This window comes from Oryzias latipes, chromosome 8 (assembly GCF_002234675.1).
Source record: "Oryzias latipes chromosome 8, ASM223467v1".
Taxonomy (NCBI): Eukaryota; Metazoa; Chordata; class Actinopteri; order Beloniformes; family Adrianichthyidae; genus Oryzias; species Oryzias latipes.
Window position 1 is genome coordinate 15,235,317 of NC_019866.2, and position 16,522 is coordinate 15,251,838.

At 39.7% G+C, this 16,522-nt stretch overlaps 1 protein-coding gene across 1 annotated transcript; it reads right to left on the reverse strand.

The window, feature by feature from the left end:
• Positions 1-69: 69 nt before the first annotated feature.
• atp2a1 (ATPase sarcoplasmic/endoplasmic reticulum Ca2+ transporting 1) lies at positions 70-13,540 on the reverse strand. Its single transcript, XM_004071530.4, has 25 exons — positions 13,407-13,540; positions 13,174-13,310; positions 12,714-12,731; positions 12,285-12,367; positions 10,563-10,667; positions 9,755-9,893; positions 8,645-8,725; positions 8,480-8,565; positions 7,977-8,132; positions 7,715-7,856; positions 6,765-6,931; positions 6,601-6,689; positions 6,430-6,532; positions 6,199-6,330; positions 4,937-5,062; positions 4,582-4,800; positions 4,381-4,492; positions 4,076-4,299; positions 3,763-3,983; positions 3,486-3,688; positions 3,310-3,395; positions 3,086-3,219; positions 1,455-1,572; positions 1,188-1,305; positions 70-243 (listed from the first exon to the last, which is right to left on the reverse strand). Exons 2-25 carry the CDS (start codon positions 13,289-13,291, stop codon positions 233-235), a joined length of 2,991 nt encoding a protein of 996 aa, XP_004071578.1. The 5' UTR covers positions 13,292-13,310; positions 13,407-13,540; the 3' UTR covers positions 70-232.
• Positions 13,541-16,522: the final 2,982 nt, after the last annotated feature.

The window sequence follows — 16,522 nt, forward strand, 5'->3', positions numbered from 1 at the left end:
AGAATAGCGTTCACATAACTTCATTATATATTATATTAAGTACATACACAGAAAAATGTTTTTCAGCTCTTTTTTTTTTTTTTTTTGGTGTGTATTTTCAAATCACTTTTGTATTCATTCCATTGATCATGTGACTTCTGGCGCCCTCTCGTTCACACGGAGCGCTTGTCTCTCTCTGTCCTCCGAGTCTCGCCGCCCTCCTCGCCTCAGATTCTTCAGGTCTCCATCGCCTTTAGACTTTCCCTGTATGAACAGAACCAAAAGCGGTAAATTGCAGGCTTAAAAATTAAATTTCACATTTATTTGAGTATTTTATTAGTTTGTTTTTTGGAACTGACTTGTGATTTCTTGGAGTTAATTGTGGAAAAGAGCACGTTTTCATTCACTAACTTGTTGGATATTCGTTTTCGATCATTGTGTCACAATATTCGCCACACAGTTGCTGCTCAAATGCTGTCCTTATTCTTGAGGGTGCATTAGGTCCAAAATATGCTTTCTAATGTTGTAGCAGTTCAGTTTTATTTAAAAGTAATAATTTAAAAAGTTAAGTAGGGTGTTAAAGGGATCCAAGCATGCAAAATGCACTAATGAGCTAGGCATTTAGCTATGATGATGTACAAAGAACTAAAAGGACTTTTGCTCACTTTTCAACCAAACGACGAGAATATTTTAGATGCATTAACACTTGTTTTACCTTTTCAACATGCATATTGCAGAGAAAACATTTAATGGAGTCAGGGGAATACCTTAAGTTGTTACAGAAATAATGAGGATGGGGAAACAGGTTTAAACTGTGTTGTCAAGGAAACGGCGAAGAAAAACAATCAAGGAGAGGAAATTAGATCAAGATAATCAGAGAAGACATTAGAATCAGGGCGGGGAACCTCCAACCTGTGACAGCTTAGAATAAGAGGTTAAAAGGAAAAGTAGTTGGCTTTTATTTTTGTAACAATCCATTAATCAAATGTACTTAATTTTAGATTAGAAAAATACAACGAAGGATTTATATTTAATGTGTTTTGGGATAAAAAAAAATACTTATATCAATTTCATTAAGATTGGTATTAGCTAAAAAGAAAAATGATTTTATTGGTTATACTTGAGTTTCATGTTTCATATAGTTTATAGTTGTAGCTAAAATGTTTTTGTGCAGAAGGAAAATAATAGCTCCAAGGGTCTGAACTCACCTTCCAGGTATGTACGAGCCACAAACTTGAGAAGCTCATCAATAAGAATGACTGGGAAGGAGAGTTTCAGCACCATCAGCCATTGCTCCAGATTCAAGTGAGTGAGCTTGAAGATCATCTGTGGATGAGAGCAGCAGTCTGTTGGAACTTTACACATAAAATGTAAAACAGCAACATCCATTCGTGTGGATTCTGCTTTCTACAAATCTTTACATGCAGGATGCGTGTCAGTGTAGCGGTGGTGTTTGGAGATGGGGTCAAACTCACGGGCAGAGGGTCCACGTAGATGATCATGAAGTGAAGAGACATGGAGAGGCTCATAGCACCCATCAGCCACAGGTTGCTCCAAGGGGGCATACGGACCAGGGACTGGTTCTCAGATAAACTGGAGGGAAAAAAAAGCGTCTTAATGCAGGCGCAAGATAAAAAGTTGAACCTTCTAAGCAGCAGATCTACTTAATTATTTTTTTTCCCTTTTAGGTTAGGCTGGGTTCTTAGAAAGTTCCTTCTGATGTCATAAGCATCAGATTTGATTTCACCATCTGGAAAGTTTTTAGTCTTGAAGATTATTCTGAACTTAGCCTTGGATTTGGCAAAAAACGTGTGGATTTCTTTTCCCCACCTTGAAATCCTATGAAACATGAGGTCACAGTGTATCTTTAGCATATTATTGCAATATATTTTTCAGTTTTATGTGCTTGATTGTATGGAGAAGACCACCAACTCTTTGTAACACCTTTTTAATCAGGTTTGTTGACATTTCTTTGTAAGGACCTTTCCCCTGACACTATATAGATGACACAGCAGCCTCTGCATAAAAAAACGTTCACAAAACAAAAACCTAACAGAACAGAACACACACACAAAAAAAATCCTTTTCAGAACTGAATTGATAAGGTTGCCATCCCGGCTTTCATGGGTCAAGTATCTCACCCTCAAGAGGTGGAGGCTTCATAAACACCCCATCAATTTCAGTTCTGTCGCAGAGACTGTAGAGGTTTTTAAGAAGAGGCTCAAGAACCACCTTTTTAATTTAGCTTTTAGTTGATTTTTAGTGGTAATTTATTCTATTAGTTTTAGTATAGGCTATTTTAGGTATTTATTTTCATTTTATGCATCTTATGCTCAATTTTATGTTTTTATATAAATCTTAACTCTCTAATTTTAGTATCTTATCCTTATTTTAGCCCCAGTGTTTCTTGTGGGGATCTTTTCCTCCAGGGCTTGCCGGCTTGGTCAGCGGTTGTTGCTGCAGTTCTTGCCCTTGCTGGGGCGGCTGGGGTCTAATTTTGCAGCTTCACGGCTGTGACGTGGACCCCAGTGTTGTCCCAGTCTGGGTGGGCGCTGTGGCGGTGCTCCCATGGCCAAGCTGGCTCCTGGTATGAAAGGATTCCCAAATACTGTTTCCTCACAGCAGAGCCAATCCGTACTTGTTTGTTTGTTCTTATTTATTTATTTAAAGTTACATAGTCATTATTCTTTGTACGTGGGGGCCATGGGTCATATGTTTTAACGGAGGGGAGTGGGAAGGCTGAAGGGTGGGTTGGGTTTTTACTGTAATATTGTGTGTTTTCTGTTTTTAATGTTCGAGCGCTTCGGGCTGCACAAAATGCACGAGAAGCGCTATTTTATAAATAAAGTTTGATTTGATTTGATTTGATTCTGCGCAGTTTGGAACAGTCGTTGTTGGCAAAAGTATCATAAATCCATCTTTTTAACTGAGAGTAGATGCAAAAGTTAGCTGTTGTGAAGAGGAGGTTCTCAAAACTCCAAAAGGTCGTGATGGAAGTTTTCATGCTAAAGTCTTTTCAAAGGCGCAATGTTAACTAGAGCCATGATGATCTACCTCTGTGTACCTGCAGTCCTGTGTATATGATGGGCACGGAGTGCAGCCTCACCTGTTCAGAGCGTTGCACATCTCAATGGTGACCAACACAGACAGAGCCATGGTCATGGGTGGAGCTGACTCGAACACCTCACAGCGGATGCCGTCAAAGTCCTCGTTGTCCTCGCTGCACTGCATGAAATGGGACTGATAGGGAAGAGATTAAGAATGAAGACGCAACGTTTGTTTGTCTGCAAAGTGTTTGTGTAGGAGAAGTTTCTGAAGATCAAAACCAACCAGCTGGTAGAAAGTGACCATTGGACCTTCGTCACAGTACAGGAACCACCAAGCAGCTGCTGCAACAGTCGCTGAACCGACATAACCTGCAAAGGTTATGTATATTGGTGGATTTAAGTAACAACAAACCCAACACGGGTCAATAAAGGTGTAAATTTATTTGGGCAAGACCGTACCACCAATGGCCAGATATCTGAAGAAAAGCCAGCCAGAAATGAGGGGCTCTTTTGGGGAGCGGGGGGCTTTCCCCATGATGTCCAGGTCAGGAGGGTTGAACCCCAGTGCTGTGGCAGGCAGACCATCAGTCACAAGGTTGACCCAGAGAAGCTGAACGGGGATCAGAGCCTCAGGTAGACCCAGAGCAGCAGTCAGAAAGATGCTGAGGAGCAAAGACATATATTGACGAGTTCCAGCAGAAACAGTCGACTTCAGTGAGGTGGGAGTAATACTCACCAGACAACCTCGCCGACATTGGAGGAGATGAGGTAGCGGATGAACTGCTTCATGTTGTTGTATATGGCTCTGCCCTCCTCAACAGCAGATACAATGGAAGAGAAGTTGTCGTCAGCCAGGACCATCTCGGAGGCAGACTTGGCAACGGCAGTGCCAGAGCCCATGGCGATGCCAATCTCCGCTTTCTTCAAGGCAGGGGCATCATTTACTCCGTCACCAGTCTTAGAGACAAAACAAAGGGAAACCTGAGAAATCTCTTCATTTGCTTTATTTATTTATTTTTACAAATCATTAGGTTTCTTTTTCTTCTCACCATGGCAGTAATCTCATCAAAGCCCTGCAGGAACTCAACAATCTTAGACTTGTGAGATGGCTCTACTCTGGCGAAGCAGCAAGCCTTCCTGACGGCATTCTTCTGCTCATAGAGAGACAGATCATCAAACTCACGACCAGTGAAAGCTTTCCCAGTGACATCCTCTTCTTCGGTGAAGATGCCAATGCGGCGGCAGATGGCCACAGCCGTCCCCTTGTTGTCACCTGGAGGAGAAGGGCAGACATGATCATTTTTTTAGATACAGTGACGGATAGAGCTGCGCTCTCTTAGTTTTTGATGCCGACCGGTGATCATGATGACGCGGATTCCAGCAGCTCTGCACAGCTCAATGGAGCTTGTGACCTCTTTACGAGGAGGATCCAGCATCCCAACACATCCCACAAAGGTCAAATCAGTCTATGGAAAAGCAAAAAGCAGAAATAAAACCTGTATTGTATAAAAAACCCAAAATGTTATAATAGATTATGACCTTTAGTTTTACTCGCCTCGTAATCTACAAAATGATTGGAGTCCTCCAGGTTCATCTCCTCCTTCCTCGGAGGGGTGTCTCGGGTGGCTAATGCCAGACAGCGGAGGGTGTCTCGCCCGGTACCCCATTCCTTGATGACGGACATGATATGGTCTTTGACGGGACTAGTCAGCGGGATACGGTTGGTTCCCACACGGACGTACGAACAGCGATCAATCACACCTTCAGGAGCTCCCTGAGGACACAGGCAGATGGTTTTAAGAGTTCCGAGTTGCACAGAGAACAACTCTTTATTGAAAAGTTCTATGTTACTTTTTGATTTTTTTATGCAAATCCCCTGCATTATGTAAATGTGCAATCAGCAAACTCACTTTCACAAACATCTTGCTCCCAACGGGAGCTTTGGCTGACTTGGCAGGTGTGCAGTAGACGGACATGGACTTCCTGTCTCTGGAAAACTCCAAAGTGAATTCCTTCTTCATCAGCTGCTTAATCACCTGTCCAGGTAGAGGGTTTAGAAAAACAAAAATTAGTGGGCAAAAATAAATTGCAGTTTATTAATGTATTTATTAATGTAGACAGAAATACACTATAACCCCCATAACAAGCAGTTATTCATTTTTGAATTTAAGACTAATTTACATTGAATTTTCTCTTTTTTTAATGGCTTACTTGACATTATTTATTGTTATTTGTCTTATGTGCAACATTCCCATTTAGTTTCTTTCTGCTTCAATTTTTTGAAATAGCTGAAAAGAAGAAAACATGCTTTATGAAGTTTATTGCTAAAGTTTTGTTTTACATTTTTTTGGTTTGTAGCTAGTAGCTCTTAGGTCTGTGTATTTCTTGTTAATCATTAACCTCTTAATCCTCAAGCTATTGTTCAATATGTTTATTATTTCCTTTTACTAGGGCCCCAGTTAAGCAGAATAGTAATATAACCCAAAATATGATTTCCATGCCAGGTCCTAAGAGGTTAAAGAGCATGACCTACTAGAAAACAGTAAACTCTTTATGTAAACTGTTGACTAGAAGATAGAAACCTTTTTGGAAAAATAATGTTTTAAATTATTTTATTGAATTTTTAAAATTATTTTTCATAATAACTGAGTAAATAATTTGCTACTTTTTCTATAAACCTAAATACATGTAGTTTATTTCAATTTCAGTCAGACAACTCATGCTTGAATGTAAACAGGTAAACGCATTTAATTACCTCAAATCAGTTTAAAGCAAATTAGCAAAAGCAAATTAAAATACAAAAATTTTAGAAAAGAATGTTTACTAATTGTTTATTTAAAGGAAAAACATGTGGACTAACTTGGTTTAGCTGTGAGCACTGAGTCACTGTGTGACAGCGGAGAGTAATGACTCACCAGACTCAATCAGTTTGAGGCTTGTTTAAACCAGAGCCAATGATTGTTCTAGTATAAAAATATTGTTTCTTCTAAAATGTTTTGTTTTATGAAATCTCTTTGTCAGCCTACAAGATGGTTCCTATTGTCCTACATGGTAAATTTTCTGTGCTTGGTCATTCTGGGCTAGTCTTTGCTTAGAAACCATTTTACAGACACTTGGTAATGTTTGTGACACATCTGACTCCCTATTTTTGCAGCTTCTTTTGTGGACTTACAGAGCAGCAGGTGTTGGCTCTCTCCACTTTAGACAGGCCGCGCACGTCAGTGTTGAAGACGTTCATTTTCTCCACCAAACAGCACAGAGCTGTCTCAGTGGCCTCACCAACCTTCTCATAAATACCCTTAGACTGCACCGCAGAGAGAGAAAAAAAAAGAGTTAAACAAATTCATTCTTGAACTTGTCTTGCAGGATCCAGCATGTTCAAACATCCTGGTGCCACACGGACCTCATTGTAGTCCAGTGATGAGTCGTTGCACAGGGCACAGATGGTTGCCAGCTCCACCAATCCGTCATATTGGCCGCACTTTACAAGCGAACTGTTCCGCGTGCTGATAAGGAAAGTTTCATTAAGTTCTGCTGTTCAGAGTGGATCACAAGTGTCATTTTTTCCACTTACACTTCTCCTTCGGGGGTGTACTTTGACCCTGAAATGTCAAACTGACCGAGGGCAACATTGTCCCCCTCCACTTTATCAATGATGAACATCTGCAAAGAGATGGACATACGTGTTAATCTGTCCTTTACTAGACGTATGATTGCACACATGTAAATAGACCCCACCTTGGTCACACACATCTGGTTGGTGGTGAGGGTTCCAGTCTTGTCAGAGCAAATGACAGAGGTGCACCCCAAAGTTTCCACAGAGGGCAGGCTTCTGACAATGGCATTCTTTTTGGCCATCCGACGCGTTCCCAGGGCCAGGCAGGTGGTGATGACAGCAGGCAACCCTGCCGTGGACGCAAGGAGAAATGTAAACATACTGATAAAAAAAGAAAGGTGGAACTTAAGAGAGAACATGGTTCTGATGTTTATTAACCAAGAGATGTTTTTTTTTCTATTGAAAGCTCTGTCTTACTTCAAAGTAGGTCAGGCATCTTTGTGTCACCTTTTGAAAAGATCTCTTTTAGTAGGGACAAAGATCTGGACTGGACCTATTCCAGTTTTTTTTGTTCATTAGATACAAAATAATCACAGATTGTACAAATTTTTGCAAAAGAAATCAAATAGATTCTGCAAAAAAATATGAATTTATTATTAGATAAATGAATGAGTGACATTTTATTTGATGTTTTACTGTAAAAAGAGGATAAAATTAAGAGTCTGTTTATCCCAAAAGTAAGTCACTCAGTGAAAATCGGGTTTTCTGGCCTTAATTTCCAGCTTGTATCCCTCTAGAAGTTGGTTTGTGAGGGAAAATGTAAAGCTTTCACAAATTCTATAAATTAGGAAATTCCCGGTCAGACCAAATAAATAAAACTCTTATAAAGCACTTACGTTTGTTGAAATAAAATTTCTTTTTACTATCTTGAAGAATCTAAGAATCTAGCCATGTTCTTTGGTGAGAAACAATAGTGTTTGCTCAATTTTACTCATCTAGTTTTAATTTTGCAGCATATATAACCCCTTTAAGTGAGGAAAATAATTATTACTGCCTTCGCATCATTTAGATGAGTGGCACAACACGCACTTGACTTCTGTAATGATAACCTGAGAACATCCCTGGGGTTTACCTTCAGGGATGGCAGCCACGGCTAAAGCCACAGCAATCTTGAAATAGTAGATTGCTCCACGCATCCAGGAACCCCCATGGACTGGGTCATTGAAGTGGCCGATGTTGATTATCCACACAGCCACACAAATGAGGGAGATGACCTGCAGAGGAGGCAGCCAGGATCAAATGTCTCTTCCACGCTCGACTAAGGACCCATTTTGGAAGTCTGTTTTGTAGACATTTCACAACAAAGCGTCCTGGATGCAAGGAACGTAACTGACCTTAGAGAGTTGCTCTCCAAACTCATCAAGCTTTTGCTGCAGTGGAGTCTTCTCCTGCTCAGTCGCGGCCATCTGGTCACGAATCTTACCAATCTCGGTGGTTACTCCCGTTGCAACAGCAATGCCAGTGGCTTTACCTGCAGCAATGTTGGTCCCCTGACAGGTTTTAGATTAAAAATGGAATTTAGTGGAAATATAAGAAGTCAGGATATGGTTAAACAGATTATAGATAGATAGATAGATAGATAGATAGATAGATAGATAGATAGATAGATAGATAGATAGATAGATAGATAGATAGATAGATAGATAGATAGATAGATAGATAGATAGATAGATAGATAGATAGATAGATAGATAGATAGATAGATAGATAGATAGATAGATAGATAGATAGATAGATAGATGACTTTAATAATCCCACAATGGGGAAATTTCATTTATCAGTGGCAGCAAAAACGACATTCAGAAATGTCGTTTATGTAGGCAGGAGAGAAGCTCACAGAGAACAGCATGTTCTTCTTGTCCTGATTGACAGCTCGTGGGTCCGGGACAGCATCAGTGTGCTTGATGACACTGACAGACTCCCCTGTGAAGGGGAAGGTTGGATAGAATGAGAAAACAATGTCCTGGACATCCCAAACTCTAGATTTGTTCTGAACTCCTACCAGTGAGGATGGACTGATCCACACGCAGCGTTGTAGATTTGATGGAGATGATCCTGATGTCAGCTGGCACTTTGTCACCAACTTAAATCCAGAAAACACAAACGGTAAATAAAAAATAATTTATCTACACCTGCCTTTTGAGCCAGGAAGCTCCTTTTAGGTTGGCAAGACAGTTGCTAACAAAGCTTTATGACAATTTGAAAGCAGCTGTACAGTTGAATGGAGGGTTGATTGACTGGTTTTAGCACTTTGGATGGATGGTGCTGTTGTTGAAAGCTGATACCACAGTGAAAGTCGCAGGGAGAGGGAGACCTTGGGGAGATCATGCAATGAAAAGAACAGGTGGACAGCAAGAGAGAGTGGACATTAAGTGCGTTTATTCTCAGGCTTGCTTTTTCATCCCTGAAGCTTTTCCGCCCCCTTTTCTCTGGGACTGCCTTTAAAAGTTGGTGCAAATTTTCAGGCACATAACATGCACATGAGCGCATTTTAGAAGTTGAAGTAACAGGGTTTTTGGTACAACTTGAACTACTTGTATCGCGTCTTACAAAACAAAAAAAAAGGTGAATTATGCTCTCTTTATTTGAAATTCATTTTTGTTATTGCATTCATATTCTGCACATATGCAGATCAATGTTTAAAAAAGCTGCAAAAAAATACTTTAAAAAGTCCTTTTGGGAACCAGTACAGGTTTTATGCCATGTTTCATGTCATGGGGACTTTACATTAGGCAGCAAAATTAGTATTTGACTCATTTTTAAATTGGTTTGTGCAAAAGTCAGACATAAGGCTCTAGACTTATCACAGATATGCTGCGGGTTGATGTTCTAGGTTACTAATTTTCAATTTAAAATAAATTCTTCATTTCATTTTTTTAATTTAGTTATTTTCTCTTTTTTCTGACTGTTTTAAGAAGTTTATTCCTTACAACCTGAAATATTTTGCCTTTATAAAAAGAAAATGCAGATTAATATCATGTTTTTGCTCATTTGGGACAAACGTTTAACTTTGAACCCTTCAATGCCAGAATTCTTTGGGGAACAATGCACTTTTTCAGTGTAAATGCAGTACATGAAACAATAAGGGAATCTTAAAGCCGGTAGATTTTACCTGATACCTCTACCACATCCCCAGGAACGATCTCCCTGGCCTTGATTCTCTGCACACTCTTCCTGTCTGCCCGGTAAACCTTCCCCATTTCGGGCTCGTACTCCTTCAGGGCCTCAATGGCACTCTCTGCATTTCGCTCCTGTTGCGAGACAAGATGTTCCCTCATTTCAACGTCTCCATGAATCCGAATACAAAAACATTTGAGATATTTATATGTTTTATTTGATGTGTTCATATGTTTTTTTTATAAAACCCACATAGTAGTTAGACCTTTCTGACAGTGCTAGTTTGCAAGCCTCTTTCTCTTTTTATAATAAACATCTTGCTCTGCACTGACTAAAAAACATTGCTGAAAGGAGATTTCAGTCAATCAACCAGTTCAAACTGTGATTTCTTCCAAAGCCGCCCCTGTTTGCATCAAAGTACAAAACTTATTCTAGTTGCCCTTCCTCTCCCACTCTCCTTCATGTGTGAATCCTTGTGCATAGTTTCCAAATGACTGCTGCCGGGTCGATCTGAACCTTTCCTCAAATACACTTCAGGCTTGTGGTAACGTGATCATCCTTCTGTATTTTTTCACAGTGTGGACTATAATGAAGCACATGGCAGTTTAAACCTCCAAGGCAGCAAGGACACCATTCCATTCCCACTTCGCATTGGCTTCACATGAACTTTCAGGTCCTCGCCAAACCAAACCTTTGTCAAGGACATTGTGTATGATTGATACTTCATGAGCCTGTTTGGGAGTTGTGTAAAACAAAAGCATTCTGTTTCAACTTTGTGTCCTTGCAGCATCATGCTCGCTGACCTGCCACACGCCCACAATGGCGTTTGCGATGAGGATGAGCAGGATGACAAAGGGCTCGACGAAGGCAGTGACCGTTTCTTCGCCCTCCTCAAACCAGGCCAGCACCTGGGAGGTGCAGAGAGATGCAGCATGTTAGTGATCCATGAAGTCTAAGAATATTAAATCAGCACTAAGGTAAAAGTACATTTTATGGGGATGCGATTACAGATAATGACTCTGACTCTATTTTAGCTTTCGTTAAATAAAACTTCACAACTGCCCCTAAGCCCGAAGAGTCTTCTCTTTCCGTTTGTTGTGCAGCTGTTGCTCAGGTTGTCTGTATTATCTTTTACTGCTGACTAGCACAAACATAAAAATGGCGCAACATGCAGCTATTTATGATCCACCGGTGGATCAAATGACAATTGCTTTTGTGTCTTACGTCATTCCGTGTGCCTGAAGTACACGTGACTCTTGTTCAGTTGAACATGTGCTTTGCTTTATGAGACAGGGGTGCCTAAATCTTTGTTTCAGAACTTCTCTGTGTTGACATTGACACAGATTAGTTGCAGGCCAGCGGAGTGTAGGCCAAGCTAGAGGAGGAAAGGGTCAAGATATTATCTAGGATTCTCTCTGTTTTCCATTGCTTTTAATCTTCCATCTTTTTTCTGTTTTTTCTGAATACATTTCTAGTCTGTCTTCACACTGCTTCCCTTCTAAGAGCCAATCGATCTCTAGAATGAGCGTCAGAGCCTGTGATTGAACATTCCTGCGAGTATGAACAGATAAATCCACAGTATTTAACCCTTCTGGAAACCGACTCTCAATCTATTCCTCTTGTGTGTCATTGCAGCACACAATGCCATTGTGCAACCCAATCCCTAACTTGCCCCCCTCCCCACTCTACTCTGTGTCCCTCCTGCTGCACAGAGCCATCCCTCGTTCCTTCCATCCTTGACCTCTATCCAAGGGTACAGATTCTCATCCAGGCTTGGGACTTTCTTAAAATAACGATTGCGCACAGACACACTGTCACTCACTTCCTGTCTTTCTGAGTTTTTTTGCTTTGATCCCCCCTCCTCACAGCCGTCAGGCCTTCTAAGGCTACAGTGACAGGTGTCCAGGGAGGCTGAGGATTAAAACAATGACCTGCTCTGCTTCAAAAAGAAGAAAGGGATAGGAGCAATCCAGAAAAGGATTCTGAGTAAAAGGGGTTTAACAGTAATTTAACAACTCTAACTTTAATAGTTGCATTGATAAGCAGAGAAATGTGGCATCCCAGCTCTGGACAATCAGTTTAATGTTTTACTTCACTAGAGATAAAAGCAGAGGGGTTTTTTTAGAATAAAAGTGTCCTTTAAGTAGGAAAATCCTTTTAGATTTGATTTTTGGTTCTCAAAACCTTTGTCAAATTTTCTTTTTAGATAGATTAGAATTAATTTTAAAAACACTTTTGATGTAAAACCATTCAAAATCAGTCATTTTACTTGTTCAAACTCTTTGGTTTTTGAAATTCAATAAATATATGATATATATATATGATATGAAAGATAAATTAAAGGCAAATCTTTTTTTTGGAAGGGATAGCCTCAAAGCTGCCATTTAAAATCAGATTTTGACTATTTTGTTTTATAAAATATCCTTTCTTTTTACTCATAAAACATAGTTTCTGCACCAGGAAAGAGTCTACTAGAAACATGACTAACATCATGTGATGTTCAATGAAAATGTGTGGAAACTCACAAAGGAGATGCATGCAGCCAGCAGCAGGATTCTAACCAACAGATCCTCAAATTGCTCCACAACCAAGTCCCAGATACTTTTCCCTGATGAAAGACAAAGGCCAAAGAAAGAGCTTGTGTTTTGCTTTTGCAGAACAAAGTCCAAGGTCATCCATGCACAACTCACAAACTGATTCAATTTGCAACACCTGTGAGTGCAAAACTGATCATTTAAAAGCTGACGATTGTTCTTGTTTGTGGGTTATTAGTGGTATGGGTCACTTTTCTCTGTCTGACGAGACATGCTGTCATAGAGTGTGTTTTATTCAACAGGATGTTTGGGGGAGCAGGTGTTTCTGCGTAAAACAGATTTGGAGGATGCAATCTTTGAGACAAACCATGCATTTGCAACAGGGGCGACAGAAATACACCGACTTTATAGAGGCCTTACCTTCCTCTGCCGGCAACTCTGTTGGTGGAGACATAGGGACAGCATTAGGGTGTCGTAATAGGTGAGACATGATTTTTGCATCAAAAAGACAAAAGACCAACCGAAGCTGTAGATACATGCATGGGAGGATATCTGTAGAGATGATTGAGAGTTTTGACTAAAGTTTTCTCCTGACAGTTTCCATTTCCAGATCTTCAGATCTCTTAAATTTGGTAGATTTATTGCAAAAAGTGAAATCAAGACACCTCTGCTTCATAAAAATGTTTTTATCAGGCTCCATTTCCACTTTTCCGCCCTCCTCTGTGTTTGCCCCTCAAACCCAACCCTCCCTGTTAATCTGTCATCTATTATCCAATCTGAATCCAGTCATCAGATAACTTCACTCTGTGATTCACCAGTCATGGTATTGCTTTTAAAAAATATCTAATTATCCATCCATCCACCTCTTTCTCTCCCTCACCATTGAAGCCATATTTTTCCAGGTTCCTCTTCACCTGATCAGGTGACAGGCCAGTGTCTTCAGTGACGCCAAAGTGGGCCAGAACTTCGGCAGACTCTTTGCTGTGCGCATTCTCCATCCTCAGTAAAACGGAGAGGCTTCAAGAAAAAAAGGGGATTAAGAAAAAAATGAGCATATCAGTCTGAGCGACTGAGGCTGAAACTCAAACCAAACAGGGATGTGTGTTCACCCACCACTTTCTTCACGCGTGGGATTGGGATTAAAAACCGGCAAACCCCCCCTGCATTTACTCTCTCCTTCTCTGGGCTGTTGCTCCCCTCTCTGAGCCCTGGCTGACAGAAAGTGCAACCCTCCAAACTGCCCTGAAAAGTTTTATATAGCTGTAAAAGTCCCCTCATTGGTGCCCAACTGGACATGCAGTCACCTCCCATTGGTGGAGAACGTCACAGATAGGTGGGCAGGGATGGCCTGTGGTAAAGAATAGACAGGAAGGGAGATAAGGGGGTAAGAGAGGGCAACAACTGCAGAGGGGTCTACTGCCCTGCAAGCTGAAAAGAGATGGGCTGAGGAGTGCATGCATTCTAAGGGACAAAGAAGAACAGCTTTGATTTAGAGGTGACTGGCACATGTGAGCTTACATGTCTGCCAACTCATAAATGCTTCCCAAGATGTAAACATCAACAGCTTTTGAGGGATGGAAGGTGTAAACATCCCATTTCTTTATCAATTGCTTCCAATATTACAGGTTGTTTTGTAAGATTATAAAGGGACAAAAAGTTCTTTGGACACTTTTCTTTTATAATTAACAGTTATGTACATTTTTTTCACTTCTTCATTTCAGTGATTTTGATTCTGTCAGAGTGAAACAAATAAATGTATCTCAATTTTTTTGTTACATATGTGACATAAATTATGTCTTTTGCACCATGAAAGTAATTCCCAAAGTGTGAGCAGGATCGGAAGATTGCAGATTCGATTCCCGCCCTGCGCGCCCGTGTATTGAAGTGTCCTTGGGTAAACCCCCCCCCTTTCTCCTGGTGGGTATAGGTTGGTGCAAGTGTTTGGCAGCGGGGCCACCATCAGTGTGTGAATGTGTGTGTGCATGGGACTGTAAAACATTTTCGGCCTTCTAAGAAGAAAAAAGAAAAGCTCTATATATGTATACGCCATTTTACCATAAGGAAAACCGAAAACAGAAATGTAAATACATTTGTTCATGTCTTTGAACCATTTCAATGGGCCTTTTATGCTTATTAGTAAAAAGAAAATAATTCTGGACTGAAATGAGCAAAATAGTAGCCAGTGTCTAAAGGCAGTTTTGAGAGAAAATCAAAAAAATTATATTAAGAATTATTGTTTGTATATGAGTCAATGAAATGAAAGACAAATTAAATAATTTTAAAAAGTGTTAAATAAATAGGTTCACTTCATGATGAAGGCATTTAAACTTAAAAAAAATAGTTGCTGTTAAAATGATTTAATATTGTAATTCAATTTAGGTAATTTTGAATCGAGCCAACTAATAACTAACATTCATTGTTTCAGAAGGTGCTGCATAAGTTAAAAGATGGAAGAGGATTTATATTCAAATGATAAACCATAATAGCCATTTAGCAAGTGGAAGCCGAATAAATAGGAAACTTAATTAATTGAATTATTTAAATGCTAAGATTAAAAGATGTGTCTTCAATTTTCATTAAGAATCTCTACTTAAGCAGAAATAGTCTGTGTTATAACCGTCTGATTACATTTAATAATTTAAATGTAATCAATCAATCAAATTTAACAGCTGAGGATAGAAACTCAGACAAAACTACCAAACTATAGAATTTGTGTTTTTTGCTCAGAAAGAAAAGAAAAACTAATTTGTGCAAAAATCTTTATTAACTTTAGAGCAGAGTGGAGGGAGAATTGTCATTTGTACTTTTTCCAGTTCTAAAAAGTTTGAAATAGTTTGAAAACAATCTTTGGGAAGACCTCAAGGCAGCAGTTTGTGCTCAGTTCAGAGAGGTTGGTTACTGTTCTTGATTTCATTACTGTGCCTTTCTGAGTAAAATGACATGTCTGACATGGATCCAAATCCTTAAACACAAAGGACAATATATTATATATATATCTATCGTTTATAAATATATATATATATATATATATATATATATATATATAAATATATATATATATATATTTATTTATTTATATATATTATATATATTTATCGTTTATCTATCGTTTATATCAGGGGTCTGCAACCTGAAGCTCCGAAGCCTCATGCGGCTTTTTTATCCCTTCGTTGTGGCTCTTTGGCTTTGAAGAAAAATGCTAACAATCTGAATTAAAGGTACGTTTTTTACTTACATTTTTTCATTTATGTTTAGTTCTGTAACATTTCAGATTACTCAGCAAAGTGATGGTAAAAAGATTCATCTACTGTCCGGGGGGGGGGGGGGGGGGGGTCCTTTAGAATACGTTTAAAGCTCATTTTATGCTGCACAACAGTATGTAGCTGCAAAATACTGTACTCAGGAGTATCCTATTTAACACAGGATGAATTTTATTTTGAAAGGAAAATGTGTGTGCTTCTGTCAAAAGTAAAAGAAGTTAAAATTGCTACATTTAGAATTTAATTTTTGGAAAAAAATTAAAAGCTACATTTCATAAAAAAGCTGGCGTAACCCTTGTGCTATCCCATCGGATCAAGATGACCATTGACGTGTTCTCCCTACCATGACAAAGGTGGATAAAGGTGGAATCCATAGACACCAGTGAAGATCACAAATCATTGAAGAAAAAAGTTCAGTGCACTGTCTAGTGGGTCTAGATGACCCAACTCCCAACGTTAAAGTGCCTAGGACAGCACAATTAAGGGCCACAAAATCATTTATAAATTGTAAATTTTTATAGTTGGAGTTTGTAGGTCTTGCTAGCTTTGGTCAGTAAGAAACTGGTCCAAGTGCCTCTTTTAGCATTAAAGGTTGCAGACCCTTGGTTTAGATGGTGTAGCAGAGCGGTTTGGGGGGTTCTCGAGGGGCAGAGGAGGGATGTTCTCAGAAACACTGAAGTGCATTTTAGCTCACTCATATTTGGTTTCTTGTCGTGGACAGCTATTTGACCTCTACGCACAGTGATCATTCATAACATTCAGTGTAATTGTAGTATCAGTGTCAGGAACCTCTACGGAACAATGTACGCATGCTTTACATGGAACTTTACTTTAAAGGAACACCATTGCTGTGTTCCATGGTCTTTGTCCTCTGACCCAGATTGGTGTTGGGGGGCCGCCTCAACTAAAGCTCAAGGCGGCTCCCTGACATTTAGCTCAATATCCTGCAAGTATCAGGCTGCTCAGTCC